At 43.8% G+C, this 15872-nt stretch overlaps 1 protein-coding gene across 1 annotated transcript in view; it reads left to right on the top strand.

The window, feature by feature from the left end:
• Positions 1 to 13741, top strand: part of LOC115655451 (netrin-4-like) — a 64223-nt gene extending 50482 nt beyond the window's left edge. Inside the window, exons 7-10 of the mRNA XM_030570898.1 lie at positions 831 to 964; positions 2599 to 2667; positions 6265 to 6435; positions 12161 to 13741. Of these exons, the coding sequence (XP_030426758.1) occupies positions 831 to 964; positions 2599 to 2667; positions 6265 to 6435; positions 12161 to 12297 (511 nt within the window). The 3' untranslated portion in view covers positions 12298 to 13741. The remainder of the gene's footprint in view (positions 1 to 830; positions 965 to 2598; positions 2668 to 6264; positions 6436 to 12160) is intronic.
• The last annotated feature ends 2131 nt before the right edge of the window (positions 13742 to 15872 follow it).

The following is a 15872-nucleotide window of genomic DNA, read 5'->3' on the forward strand; positions in this document are numbered from 1 at the left end:
AGACAGTTCTGAAGCAAAGGTCTTTTCTAGTTATGACAGGTAACTCCATGACCCTGCTGGTGTCTGTGAAACTACTGTTTGCTTTAGAAAAAGTAAGTGGAAGCATCTGAAGAGCTGCTGTGCTCTGTGGCCTAGGTGAAACAAGTTGGAGAGTCTCACTCCAATTCCTAGTGTGCAAATGTTCTCATCACATAAAACACACACACACATATGTGACTAATTGGTGACAGTCTGAGCAAAGTCCAAGCCTGAGTGGCCTACGGAGTCTGAACTACTCTTCCATCCATAGATCACTGGTGGTGTGAGGAAGCCTGCACAGATGCTACCAGTGCAGGTAATTTTCTACAGATAACTGCAGGAACTCACTCCCAAGGACTGTCAGTCTCGTACCTTTCACCAGCACAAATACGGTGTTCCAAATCCTGTGACGTGCTCAGCACCTACAGCTCCTGCTTATTTCAATGGCTCCAATCCTCTGAGTGCACTCAATTCCTAACAACATCCATTGGGTGCTCAGCAACGTGCAGGGTTTGGCCCAGTAATTTTGAAGAAATTATACACAACAACTGTTTAAAAAAAAAACCAAGTGTGAATCAGTGAAGTTGAAATACAAGCCTACATATTGTGGCCTATCTATAGGGCAGTGAGCTAGGGTTTTGCACTTATTTGCATTCAAGACTAGATGTATGATTAAGTGTGCTCATCATGACCTTTGAGGCCATGCTCCTTTCTGGCACTGAATGCTGCTGGCATGTGATAGTAGCTTCCTCCCTGCTAAACATCAGAAATCTTAACATAAGATTTTTCTCCTCTGTCTATCTCCTCCCTAGTTATGACAATGAGCCATTTTTCAACATCCCCATGGGTGGGCGAATCCCTGACCTCCTACAAATGCCAGCCAATGAAAGCGATGAGTGGAAATGGAATGATCATGAGCAGGGATTTTCTGCATTGAGACATCCAGGTATGGTTTAGTGTTATAAACTCCATCACTTGGTGTTTATTAAATAAATAAATAATTCGTATAGAATGTCAGAAATATGCATGGATTTTGACCAAATACATATTTTATTTTATTTATGATTTGTTTCTTCACATTTCTAAAATGTAGGTGTCCATCTAGTGTTCTGGGTGTCTATCTCATAAATTAAAAATCACAACATAAACAAAAGACTGCCTATAAAATATAAGTCTTCCCTCCTCTTTAACCACTTGAGTGAAGAGAATAAAAAGATAGCTAAGATAGACTGTAAACTCTCTGGGACGGAGAACCTAACACAAGACAATACCCAGGACAGCAGCTCAGGAGAGGGTGAAGGAAGAATGAGGCTGTTGCATCAGCCTGCGCTTTCCAGAGTCCCACTGCTGTGCAGCCTTACTGCACACTTCAGAAACTTTAAGCCACAATATAGCTGACCCACATATAGCTGTCCAGTCTGATCCTTTGCATCTTTGTAGAACTATTCCCTGCACCATTTCCTCTTGTATCCTACCAAAACTGCTCCTGCATATTTGCAGATGTAAAAGTATGATGGTGGCATCATAAGTTATTCAAATGTGGAGGCAAATGTGAGCATCCCATGCATGGGTCTGAGACTTCTCTGCATACCGTTCTGATTATTTGTCAAGACACTCCAGGATGAGTTCAAGGAGAGATCTGACCTGTGCTGGGTATTGTTGTTTTTGCACTGTATTTTCCAGTGCAGGTTGAACTATCTAACTTTGGCTTTGTGGTCAAGAAATGAAAAAGTCATAATTTAAACAAAATCTTTGTGAAAAATGTGCTTCCCATTTGTATCATTCATTGATTTACATAGCACCCTTTGAAAGCTTTCAGTCGCTTTGTAGAACTACAAATGTTGTATGTGGAAGGATCATTTGACCCATTACTGAAATGCAGCCACCTCTGGGATGGAATGTAGGTGCTTTTAAGAACAGCGCATGGCCACACTATGGAACAATTCCGGACTGGCAGTAAAGAAGTATATTGTATTCAGCTAAAGTAAGAGAGAAATTAGTCCAACAGAATATAGTGGAACCTTTAATGCCTAAAAGTGATCAAGACCTCAGTTTTACATAGCATGTGACAGACAGAACCAGTTAGTTCATCGCTGTTTCTATACTGACTCAGAGGAAAACGTGCCTCCTGTTGAATCCCCAACATGTCCTGAAGCACCAGGGATTTTCCTTAGAGGAACTTCCATCTAAGTACTGATAAAGCTTAATATTGCTTATCTTATGGCATCTAACAAGAGCGTTATATATATTATATTATTCACACCTGGATCTGATTCTGATTTATCTTTTGTTAGCACCGGTTTTTTAACTGTGTAACAGACCCGATGCAGACTGCTTTTTACTTCACAATGCAGACCAGATTTCAGAACCATTTTTGTATGGTTTAACAAGAACCAGCTTTGCAAATAACTGAGCTCACTCTGAAATCTTCTTTAACCATCTATGTTTATTCAGATAATTGGAGCAACTTTTATACATAGATGTGTATGAGTATATGTGAATGAACATCATTTGATTTGATTTTCTCTTTCATGTTCTGGCCTTTCTCCAACCCTTTGTGGTCTCTGGTTCCTGTACTAGAAAAGTGTGTGTGCAAAGAGAAAGTGCTCGGAAGTGTCACTGATTTCTGCCAGATGAAATACGCATATGGTAAGTGGCTGATGTGCCTTCATGGTATGATCATTCCATTATTTTCACAGCTGGTGCCTGTGAAATCATAGATTTCCTCCTTTTATGTCTATTGATACCTCCCAGTCCTGGGAAGAGTTGATCAGAGGACAGCATGCTTCTCATAATGATTTTTCCAATGCCAAGCAAATCAACATGGCCTTCATGAGCTCAGGCACATGCTTACACCTATCTGAGTATGTGCTGTGGACCAGCAGTCCATGCCAGGACTTCTTTTTCCTCTGGTGCTCCTCTTCTGTTTACACAGCACCTCCCTCCCATTTAGCAAAAGAGGAAGGGCAGGGTGGGCAGGATCCCCTGACACCTGCCTGCTACTCCCATCACCGTGAGGTTCAGAACTCATTCTATAGGTCTTGCAGTAGGATTGCCACCCTTTTGCAGTTTGCCCTGCAGGATAAATGTGCTGCGTCTGTTTGTTAACACCTTATTTATCACCCTGGCGAATAAGCAACTATGCCCTGTCATCGCTCTCTGAAGGGTCACAGCCACCAAAAGACACCACGTTTTGAGTCGACACAATCACATTGTGATCAAACAAAGCCTATTTGTGGGATTAGCCTGCTGAAAGTTGGATGATCTTGCAAAATCAGGAGTGGAAACCCTGTCAGGTCACAAATCAAAGTAGCTTTTTTCCAGCATGTCATTATCATCTTAGAATTCTAGTTATGTGGCATTCCTGCACTCCAGTAGGAACTTTCCTGCCAGACAGGGTGAATTCCATTGCTTAACCCTGAATTTTTGTACAGCGGGCAGGAGGAATTTTAAAAGCTCAGGACTGTAGTTATGTAAATCTAATGCAGGCCGTCCAATGTCCAAATTAAAATCTGCCAAGGCTCTGAGTCCATTTGCTTAAGATCATACTGTTAGCTGCTGTTATTTCTTTCTTTTTGTTTTTTATGACATTCCTATTATCACAGGTTCCACTCACCACAGTGGCATCTTCTGCTGGCTATCCTGGGGATTAGCTCTGCCAGTTGGTGCGCCCTCTTCTGGAGGTACCTCTCTTGTCATTGTCTCTGCCTGCAGATCTGCATTACTCCGGGAACTGGGTCCTTCAACTGAGTCACCATCAGTGTTTCCCCCTTCTGGGATGTATCAAAGTAGTTCAATATTTTGGCCACTTCCTCAGTGGCTGATGGGGGGAAACCTAGGCCGTCCCACTGCTCCTGGTCCTGACCCAGGGACCCTGTAGATAGCAACGTCCTGCTGTGATTCTTTAACTTCTCCCAATGCTGCTATGTTTCCCTGGGCCACTTCCCCACAGCCCCAACACCTTCTTCACCCTCATCTCAGGGCCCTTCAGTCCCAGCAGCCAGCCAGGAGCTCCCTCTTGCTCCCTTGGTCCCTGCCAGCTCTGTCCAAGGTGCTTCAGTTCCCTCAGCCTGCTAGGGACACAGTCCTCACTCCTTGAGCTCCCAGCAGCCATTAACCTATTCTACCTTGTAGCTCCTCTTATATGGCCTTGTTGGACCCAGATTGGTTGCTCCCTGAAGCTCTTCTCTGATTGGCTGCACCCCATCGGCTGCTTGGAGGATTCACCTCCACTGCTCCATCCTGGGGCAGGCATGGTAGGACCATGAAGCCTCCACTAACCCCTTCCATTCCTGTGTGGAGTGGACACCCAGTGGTTTCCTAAGACTTTCAAGCTGTTGGCAGCAACCCATTGGAGATGAGCTGATAAAATTGGGAAGGGATTAGTTAACTGTCTAAATTGAAAAAATCCAGCATTCCTTCCCGAGATTCATTTAAATGGGAGCAGTGATTGAACCAGAATGCTCATGTGTTCCTGTCCAAGTGCCAGTATCCTGACATGATTCTTTGTGCCTCATCCAACAGTCCCAAACATTCTATTCTCTAGCAGTATAAGGAAAATACCACTGCTTACTTTGAAATGAATTATTTCAAAGCATAGCATGAGGAGGAAGTGACCAGCCCTCTGTGGAGAAAGAAGTGGTTCAGGACTATTTAGAAAAGCTGGACAAGCACACGTCCATGGGGCCAGATGCGCTGCATCTGAGGGTGCTAAAGGAGTTGGTGGATGTGATTGAAGAGCCATTGGCTGTTATCTTTGAAAAATCATGGCGATAGGGGAAGTCCCGGATGACTGGAAAAAGGCTAATGTAATGCCCATCTTTAAAAAAGGGAAGGAGGAGGATCCAGGGAACTACAGGCCAGTCAGCCTCACCTCAGTCCCTGGAAAAATCATGGAGCAGGTCCTCAAGGAATCAATTCTGAAGCACTTAGAGATGAGGAAAGTGATGAGGAACAGTCAGCATGGATTCACCAAGGACAAGTCATGCCTGACTAACCTAATTGCCTTCTATGACAAGATAACTGGCTCTGTGGATGAGGGGAAACCAGTGGATATGTTATTCCTTGACTTTATCAAAGCTTTTGATACGATTTCTCACAGTATTCTTGCCAGCAAGTTAAAGAAGTATGGGCTGGATGAATGGATTATAAGTGGATAGAAATCTCGCTAGATTGTTGGGCTCAATGGATAGCGATCAATGGTTCCATGTCTAGTTGGCAGCCAGTATCAAGCGGAGTGCCCCAAGGGTCTGTCCTGGGGCTGGTTTTGTTCAATATCTTCATTAATGATCTGGAGGATGGCATGGATTGCACCCTCCGCAAGTTTGCAGATGACACTAAACTGGGAGGAGTGGTAGATATACTGGAGGGTAGGGATAGAATACAGAGGGACCGAGACAAATTAGAGGATTGGGCCAAAAGAAATCTTATGAGGTTCAACAAGGACAAGTGCAGAGTCCTGCACTTAGGACAGAAGAATCCCATGCACTGCTACAGACTAGGGACCGAATGGCTAGGCAGCAGTTCTGCAGGAAAGGACCTAGGGGTTACAGTGAACGAGAAGCTGGATATATGAGTCAACAGTGTGCCCTTGTTGCCAAGAAGACTAATGGCATTTTGGACTGTATAAGTAGGGGCATTGCCATCAGATCGAGGGACGTGATCATTCCCCTCTATTCGACATTGGTGAGGCCTCATCTGGAGTATTGTGTCCAGTTTTGGGCCCCATACTACAAGAAGGATATGGAAAAATTGGAAAGAGTCCAGCGGAGGGCAACAAAAATGATTAGGGGGCTGGAGCACATGACTTATAAGGAGAGGCTGAGAGAACTGGTATTGTTTTGTCTGCAGAAGAGAAGAATGAGGGGAGATTTGATAGTTGCTTTCAACTACCTGAAAGGGTGTTCCAAAGAGGATGGATCTAGACAGCTCTCAGTGGTGCCAAATAACAGAACAAGGAGTAATAGTCTAAAGTTGCCGTGGGGGAGGTTTAGGTTGGATATTAGGAAAAAACTTTTTCACTAGGAGGGTGGTGAAGCACTGGAATGGGTTACCTAGGGAGGTTGTGGAATCTCCTTCCTTAGAGGTTTTTAAGGTCAGGCTTGACAAAGCCCTGACTGGGATGATTTAGTTGGGGATTGGTCCTGCTTTGAGCAAGGGGTTGGACTAGATGACCTCCTAAATTCCTTTCCAACCCTATATTCTATGATTCTATTGGTCTGTGTCCATGTGTGTGTTTTCTGGCAGTGATAAAAGCAAGAATCCTATCAGCTCATGACAAAGGAACCCATGCGGAAGTTGTAGTAAAGGTAAAGAAAGTCCTGAAATCAGGCAAAGTGAAAATTGCCCGGAGTAACAGAAGTATCTATCCAGAGTCCTGGACCAACAGGGGATGTACATGTCCCATTCTCAATCCTGGTAAGTATTAAATGCTTATGGCATGAATTCTGTGGGGAAAAGGCTATGTGGGTTGTTAAGGTATTCATGTTCCCAATTCTTATCTCATTTTCACTAATGTAAATCAGGAGTAACTCTATTGAAGCTAGCGAAATTGCATTGGAACTTTTGTGAGACCTACACTAGTTGACCATACTGCTGGAATAATCCATTGAGGAAAAACTGATCCAATTAATATAAAGCCAACAAGTGGATTAGCAGGGTAAACCTGGTACTCTTATTGGAGTATTAAAGAGAGAAACATAATAGAAAGATCCCTTATTCAAACAGTTAGGGCTGAACTATGCCTCCCTGTGGTGGGTGTACCTATTCTCCCTTCTCTGCCCAAGCAGCTGCACAGTGACCAGGCATAATCTGTTTCCCAGAGCTCGGGAGCGCAGGGCTGGGGGGCAGTTAGTTCTGCCAGCAGGTCTAGCAGGTTCAAAGTGGTTCAGTGATGCCTTTCTCAGTTTGAAGACAGCCTGAAACAATAGCTGTGAGGTGTGACCTGCCCCATGCATCTTAATGTATTGTTACTTTGAAACTTAAAGCTCACAATTTGCAGCATGTGGGAAACTGAGTATATGGGGCTAACATACAATAAATGAATTTAATGTCACAATAAATGAGACAGGGGCTTCGGTGCTGATTGGATTATTCATCTTTAGATTTAATTCAGTAAAAACATCCCTTCTAAACATTTCTCTGTAGCCACCGCAGAATTCCTACAGAGTGCCATAGAATCTAGAGCAAAATTGCCATTGCATACATGCCTTGCATCATATACAGTATGCACAGAGAAAATGAAATGCAATCTCCATGTTAAAAATAATGCAGTCCTAGAATGTAAATAAATCCAGATCTGACATTTCAGTTAATTACTACATTAGATGTACGCTTGTGAATATACAGGTTTGAAAAAAAGAGAGAGAGAGAGTTAGAGAGGGAGGTGTTGTCTAGTGGTTTACACACAGACTTTGGCCCAGGAACTCCTTGAATCCCATCTCATGACTCCCTCTGCAGGCATGAGAAACCCTCTGCCACAATTTCCTCATGTGTCAAGTGGAGCTAATGTTTATCAGAACTTATCTACTTCACAGGGGATTTTGAGGATTAATTAGTTAGGGCACAACTGTGAGCCTTGCTGTGCACCTGCACAGGGGAGGGGCTTGTATGAACTAGCCACATCACCAGAGCTTGTGATGTGGGGAGAGCAGCCGCTGCCAGCAGCTATTCCCCCTCCTCCTCAGTAGGCAGGGAGGGAGTAGAGCCACCCCATAGCTCTGAATACCACATACAAGACGGCACAGAAGGGGAAGTAACCTGTGCCAGCAAAAGGGCTGATACATATTACTTCCCTGCAGGGCAAGGGGGCAATAGGAACCAAATGATAACTTGGAGGCACAGGGTGGTTCCGAGCCTGCTCCTGGAGCAGCACTGCACAGCTTAATCTTTCTAATGCCACGTGAAGTTGAAAAGCACTTAGGCACTGAGTTTTATTTTTCCCAGTGGGTGCTCCACTTCTACTCTGCCCAGAGGCCCAGCCCCCACTCGCCCCTTCCCCCAAGATCCCGCCCTTGCTTTGCCTCTTCACGCCCCCACTCCACCTCCTCCCGAGGCCCAGCCCTTGCTCTGCCTCTTCCCACCCCTGCTCTGCTCCCTCCCCTGAGACCCCACCCTTGCTCTGCCTCTTTCCACTCCTGCTCCGCCCCTTTCCCCCAGAGTCCCCTGCCCACCCACCACTCGCTGCTCTCTGCCTCCCGCAAGTGCTTCCCACCAAACAGCTGATCAGTGGCTGGTGGGTGCTGAGCACCCACTATTTTTTGGGAGAGGGGGGGCTTCTTGAGCCCCTGAGCACCCACAGAGTTGGTGCCTATGCCAGACAAGGATGCTAAGCAATGTTATTAGTAGTTGAACGGATGGATTTTTCAGCAGAGCCCAGACTACTGCCTTCTTTCCCATCAAACCATTTAGTTGGCTGGAGACAGAAATACTTGTATTCCCCCAGTTGAAATCCCATGTGGATAATTATGGGGAGATGAGCTATCGAGCCCATGTAAGTGCCTTTAACTGTGCTAACCAGAGTCTGGAATATCTTTTGGACCCTGCTTTCTTTTTCATCCAAGTAGGCAGCAAGGGCTTGATCCTGAGAGGTGATGAGCACCCACTGCTCCCATTCACTTCAATAAAGGCTGCAGGTGCTCAGCAGCACTTGGGATCAGGCCCTGAATGAGACAGGTAACTTGGTTTTCTTTAGGATGAACTAAACAGTATCCCCAAGGATCATGTTTCACTATTGTGCCTTACAACACGGAGAGTGGGGACTTATCCACATTCTAAACCAAAAACTTGTTAGATAAGTTACCCTGTGTTTTTTCCTCTGAATAGATTAAACACACTTCCGCACTGAGTGAAAGAATTCCTTGTATTTAGGCTGAAATCTAAGGCTTACCCTGACCTCTAAAGCAAGTTCTCATCTGAAATCAGCCGCATACAAAAGTGCCAATTGTTCTGGGATTGGCTGAGTCCAATCAAATCCAGTGTGAATTCTTCCAGTCAGCCCAAAATGATTTGTGCCTTCTCAAAAATGATTTGGGACTTGCATCACCTGTACCACCAGGTGAGGAATTGGGTTTGAATATGCAAGAATGCAGTGTATGGTCTCTGAGAGCTGTACTTCAGCAACATAACTGAAACTTAGTCAAATACATTTTACTGACTGGTGCAAATGGTTAAGGTATCCTCTTATACTTCCTGTCCTAAATTCTTTTATAGTATAGCTACGGGCCACTAAATAGCTGCTGGGCTCCCTGCCCAGCAGTTGGAGCTGTAGGTCAGGGTGGGTGAAGTATGTGTTTAATATAGGCTTAGACTGTGTTTGACCCCTCACAGAAGCTCAAGGAGGGGAGAAGGCATAAGGAGTCCTGCCCCCTTGTCTCTCTTTATCTGTTAGGAGTATGGGGCCTGTGAAACACTATTGTGCAGTTCTGATGCTAGCCAGTGTACCTGCAGTGGTGCACCTGCATACTAGCCAGTTCTTCACAATACAGTAGGTTTGTAAACTAGATTCTCATCACAAAATTATGCACTAGATTCACAAGTGGTGTAAATCAGCATAGTTCTATTGACTTCAGGTTTCGATGCCGATTTCTATCCACGTAGAATTTCACTGTACATGCTCACTCATGTTGAGATCCCTGCTTTTATTCGGCTCATGATTTTTACACACCCATTTTCCCTTCCGTCTACATGCACATTAGCTTTTCATTCCCATCACTTTACTTCCAGCAAGCGGGGGATGGGGGTTGGTGGCGGGGGGAGGAGTAAGGGGTAAGCAGCAGCCACCAATGCCAGTCCAAAGTGCCACTGTTGTCAGCAGGGCTTTCTGCTGTGCAGGGTGATCTGGATTCCTGCCCAATCGTCTCTGCAGCATTGTATTGTATGTTCTTCCCTGGCTGATGACAGGAAGTCCATATTTAATCTCATGGCCTTTAGAGTTTAATCATAAAACTTTACTTATGGAGCTGCCGAATGGATTTGCTGTATGGAGACTAAAGAAAGACCTTCCTGCTTTCCACATTAATAACTCCCAGCCAGAATAAACTGTTGAGCTGCCCTCTGCTTTGCACATGAACTAGCATTTTTTTTTTACATAAAGCATAGGAAACCTCAGGCTTTTTAAAGGCTGAAGAAGTATAATTTAGGGGTAAATAAGGTCTTCTCTCACCCCTCTTCCAGGGCTGTGGAAGGCTCTGCCTGCAGCAAAATTGGTGTACTTTCACTGTGCAAGGGATTTCACAGCACAATTTAGGGGAAGGGAGAAGTGAGACAAGGCCAGTGACTTCTATAGCCATCAGCCTCAGTCCTTCTTAGGGAGCGGGGTTGCAACAGTAGCTTCTACTGAAATCGCAGGACTGCTGAGTAGGGTACATAGAGAATGTATAATCCTCAGAATCCCCTTTCACCACTACACATACTTGGGGGAGTCAGGGGATTCGGCCCTGTGTTTTTAATAAACTTTATAGTATAATAGTGGAGTTTGTCTGCTTGAGTAATAAATCATTAGCAGTATCTGTGTCTTGCTAATGAACTGATCACAGTAGGGTGTCTCACTTCTGTGGTTATGCCTCTAATCCTACGGGGATGTGGTGGTTTTATTTCCTGGAGTTGCCTGAGCTGCTGTTAAAGATCCTTATTGTGTGAGGAGAATGTGCATTATTGTACCAGAAGAATACAGAGCTGGCAGTTGTCATGTCAAACAGCCATTTCAGCTAATCTGTGTGGCGCACACAGATTAATCTAGCCCTTCAGACGGCTCACTAGCCAATCGAAACGCTGCCTCAGCTCAGGCACTTTGATAATGGTGTTTATTTTGTTCCTCACCAGAAAACACTGACCGACAATGTGGTCTTTTTGTTGCTGCAGGTTTCAGCTATGATGGGGGAGGGAGGGCAAGATCTGTACCTTTCCACACACCACCCCCCTTTGTCTATCATCCAGAAATTTTGTTCCACACATTGAACCCGAAGAATTAAACTTTGGATATTAACAGGGTGGATACAGAAAGGCTGCCAATTCCACCCCCCCACACACACACATATCCCCCCAGGATGGATGTCCAAGCTTCATTTCGATTAAAAATCAAGAAATCACATACACATGACACAAATACACAAGCAACCAGATACCATACAACGGCCATATGCAGTAAGGCACAAACACAAAAGAGAAACAAGACACAGCAGACAGATACTCAATAAGAGATGCACATACACCAGACTTATGGATAGGAACATACACACGTTGCTGAAAATAAGACAGTAAATTGCCAGCCAAAATCTAGCTATCCTTTTCAGTTGGGAGATGTTTCTTCATTGTGTTTTAATGACTAGGGAATTTGTACCTTCTGCTTGTGTTTGTGCTATTAAACCAACAAAATCAAGAAAATTTCAGAAGGACACAGCTCCCTCCATAACCTGCCCCAAGGTGCTTAGCTGTTACAAGGGCCTCTGAACAGTAAGGGAATTTTATGTATCATACCAGATACAATACACTTAAAAAATCACCTGTGTTTAATACAAAACATCCTGATTTTCAGTGACGCCTCAGTCTGGCCTTTCCTTGAAGGTGTACAATTTTGTATGAACTAACATCTGTGCACACCTTTTCTGTGCACTAGCAGTTGCATGTGCAGATGATAATCTAACAGGGATGCTTTAGAATTCTCACATTCAAAACCAGCATGCACCTGGCAAGACCTGATTCTGATGTCACTTATACCTGTGCAAAAAAGGAGTAATTCCACTGAGACCTATGGAGTTAAACTGGTGTAAAAACAGAAACAAACCCCACCCACCACCACCACCACAACAAAAAACAGTGTCAGGGAGATCAGAATCAAGCCCAATCACTTGCTGGTGCAGGTGTTGGATTTTGAAAGCAATAAACCCTTTGGGACAAATAGGGTTTGTGTGTAAAGGTTCTAATATGTGCACATGCATGTTAGAATGTATTAATAGCTGGTGTACAGAGGAAATGGTGCACAGAAAATGTATGCACATAAAACTGTATGTGCACAACCTGGAATATTCATTTTAAAAACAGGCTGAAGCTAGCTCAGGTGCAAGATCCTGACTCCCTGGGGAGTGGAGATATTAAGTATGTACTCCTCTCTTTTATTTATTTAAGTAATTATTTTTTTAACCAGGAACAGAATACCTGATAGCAGGCCAGGAGGACTCAAGGACCAGCAAACTCCTTGTGAATATGAACAGTCTGGTGAAACCCTGGAAGGCGTATTTGGGGAAACAAGTAGCAGACATTCTTCGAACTGGGTGCAAATAATTTCTTCTTCAGAAGTTAAAGTCACGAACTTTATACTTTAATAACACTGTGGAGAAAGGTGTAGCTAGTTCATATATTACCATGCAACACGTTCCTAGCTAAGGGGACAAGAGTGGACTAATCCTCCTGTCCCTCATTATGTGCTTAAACCAGGAATCCTTGGACATGACTTTTCTTCCATAAATACACCCTGTCTTATATGAAATTAACCAACCCATCACATGTATGTTACAAATCACAGTTCTCAGCTTGCAGCCATTTTCACAGCTCCCAGAAATTCACTCTCATGGGAGAAGCGGAAGCTATGGTTTACGTTTTTCCACTCTTCAGGAATTAATCTGCTATTGATACCTATAAACCGCTTGCGTAGTGCATTCATTACTTGGCTGTCATTTGCTTTATTTAAGTGGCCATTAATGGGCAAAAAAATTTCAGCTTTGCAGGTGGCAAAATATTAAACAGTCAGCATGTCAAATGACATTTGATTTGTTCGAAAAGAGCTCAGTTATTTTTATTTACCAAACAAACTGCAGTTAGATCAATATCAGACAACGCTGCTTTCTAGAGTGAAAATATCACTTTGCTGCACAGAGACTAATGCTGGAACTTTATCTGGTGAGGGCCTCTACAGATGGGAGTTGTCGGAGTCAATGCCTAATGTGAAAGCACTGCTGGCTCAGTGTGGAATTCTGACGCCACACTCATCTGTTCTATCAAAGGTCTCCTCTTTGCTCTTGTAACATTGCTATTAGTGCTGTCACACAACAGGTTTCAGAATGACTGCTGCTAAAGAGCCTTGTACCAGTCGAGTAGTGGCAAGCTGCAGCTCCAGCCCCACAGGAGAAGGTGATGGAAGCTGGCCCAGATTTGAGTTTGTGAAGCTACAACAGACAGAGGTGTGAAGGTGCAGCAGGCTGTACCAATTTGAGGATTAAGCGAGGTGTTGATGGCTGACAGGATAGCTACCTTGTTATTCTGATCAATGCCCTTGAGGCCATGCTCATTATTTAATTGTTGCTACCATTTTCACTATGCTCTGTTACTCTTGCCCCCTTTATGTGTTGTAATAGTCAAGTGAAGTTACCTTCCAGTTGTGCTTGAAGTTTGTTTAGCGTGAGGAATAGGGGTGGTAGCATCTCCACTCTAAATAAAGTCCTGCTGTTCTGCAGCAGGAGTCCCCATAGAATTGTGTTAGTCTATTCCACAGTTAGTAAGAAGCCAGTCTGTGGAAATGTGAGTTCCTCAGAGTACCGGGGGGAGGGAATGATCTCCTGCGGGTCTCTGCCCAAGTGACAGGAAACTCATGACCAAACTGAGAGGGTAAGGATATGTTCCATTGATAAGTAAAGCATAAGTCAGAACTTTGTTCAAAGATATCCTTTTTTTTGGTTTATGTAGAACAGGGGTTCTCAAACTGGGGGTCAGGACCCCTTAGGAGGTTGTGAGGTTATTATGAGGGGGGTCACAAGCTGTCAGCCTCCACCCCAAACCCTGCTTTGCCTCCAGCATTTAGAACGGTGTTAAACATATTAAAAAGTGTTTTTAATTTATAGGGGGGGGGGTGTGTCACACTCAGCAGCTTGCTGTGTGAAAGGGGTCACCAGTACAAAAGTTTGAGAACCACTGGTATAGGGGCACACACCTTCATATATGCTGCTTTTGCTCACCGTTGTCTGCGCCTACAGGAAGAGGAGATGGGGTTTGATCCACGTGCCACTCAGTCACTGTAACATGAAGGAATCTCGGATAGCCCAACAACCATGAAAAGATAGTGGTGGGTCTGGGTTATGAAGTGTCTGATAAGAAGGAGATAAATTATCGGTATGTTCAATTAATGCAGTTGGGTGACCAGTATCTGAAGACCAGGGATCCCAGAATGCCAGAGCTACTTTTTTATTATCATTGTTTGTTACCCTTCATTTTATGTAGGGTCTGATGTATATCAGGACACATTTCAGATTATTTACAAAGAGAAGACCAGCAGAAATTTCTTGCTATATTCTTCCAGCCATTCACAGCTTGGGTGAAATTCTGGATTGGACATCAACTTGAATTGACCCAGTGTGTGTTTACATAAACGTCCCTCAATCTATGGATGTACTTACTATATATTGTCTCAGGCCAACATGACATCATCCTATGTTTGGCTGTGAATTCAAATGACGTTCAGTCTGGTAGCTGGCTGGACTGATCAAATATTCCTAAACCCATTATTGCTCCTACAATGGCCCTGTTAAAAGTAACTTTCCATTTTGTGCCTGTAGTTTTGTAAGTGCAAGTATAATCAATATCATTTAGATGTCAAACTGGTTGGTTGCCAATAACTTTGGTGATACCTTTGAATTTGCAGGCACAAAATGGGGAGCTGAATAGAAGTTCCTTTCAAAATCAGGTCCATACAGTATATTGCCTCGCACAAATGGATCCAACTGCCCTTGGATAATGTCACTTAACTATTGGCTTGTTCCAGTTTTAAAGCTATCCTGTTGGAAAGGAAACTCCACATGGTTATTTCAGTAGTTAGTTGTTCTAGATTTCTGTACTTTTAAGTAAATATACACGGTACCTTTGAGGATTCCTTTATTTGTATTTTCAAAGGAGCCAGGCATTCAGTTCCCATAGAAATGAAGTGGCACATCAGAGCCTCATTTCCTTGGGCACCTTTGCAGATTCCCAGCTTAGAAATGTGTCCTGTTCACACTGAAACTAGCATAGAAATGGCCATCTCCACTTCATAGTTAACAACTAGAATTGTTCATGGGACACATGATGATATGGATAGAGGTTCCCATCTGATCATATACATTGACCCCACCCAATCCCCAAAATGTGTTTTCTCTTCAGTAGCACAAACACTGTGTTTTCTTTTTCCTATCATGTGAGGAGGAAAAAAGCCACTATTATCCATTTGTTGCTACCTAAAGCAGTAACTAAGAATTTGGCATCTCTGATCAGACAGTTCATTAATGTAACAAAACACTATGCACCACTAAAGTGGCTTCCTTTAAAATGTCAGCCCATTAAGTTAGAAGACTAGCAATCAGGTGATTGTTTTCATCCCTGTGTCCAGAAATAGACTTACTACAAGGATTAGCTAGCCATCTTCTTTTAAAGACCATTCAAAATAAGGATGTACTTAGATGACTTTACAGTCCATTCTCAAAGGGCCTGTTAGGAAGAGTTTCACTAAAAGCAAAGCCTAGGGTAAGATAATGTGTTCAAGGACATGCTTTTTAACAAATGCATTTATATTTCCCATTGTGTGTTTCTTATCTGCTGAGGGTCATATTCTGTTCTCATTTACCCAAGTGCTATACCATTGAGCTAAATGGCATTGCACAGGGTGTAAATTACCAGACTAGGTTCCCCTCCTCTCCATAACTATTTTACTTTCCAGGGGTGAAATTCACCCCTTTTGTGGGAAACGGAGTTGGAAACCCCTTGCAGTGACCATTTCAGGTTATGGGCTGGGATAGTGACCAGTGTCTTTGTTCTTTTCAGAGTGAGGGCTGCTGAAGCCACATAGTCCAGTCAAGCCCTTCCTCTGATCTGCCACCAATACACTCCTCCGAGCC

Source organism: Gopherus evgoodei, chromosome 7 (genome assembly GCF_007399415.2).
Source record: "Gopherus evgoodei ecotype Sinaloan lineage chromosome 7, rGopEvg1_v1.p, whole genome shotgun sequence".
Classification (NCBI taxonomy): Eukaryota; Metazoa; Chordata; order Testudines; family Testudinidae; genus Gopherus; species Gopherus evgoodei.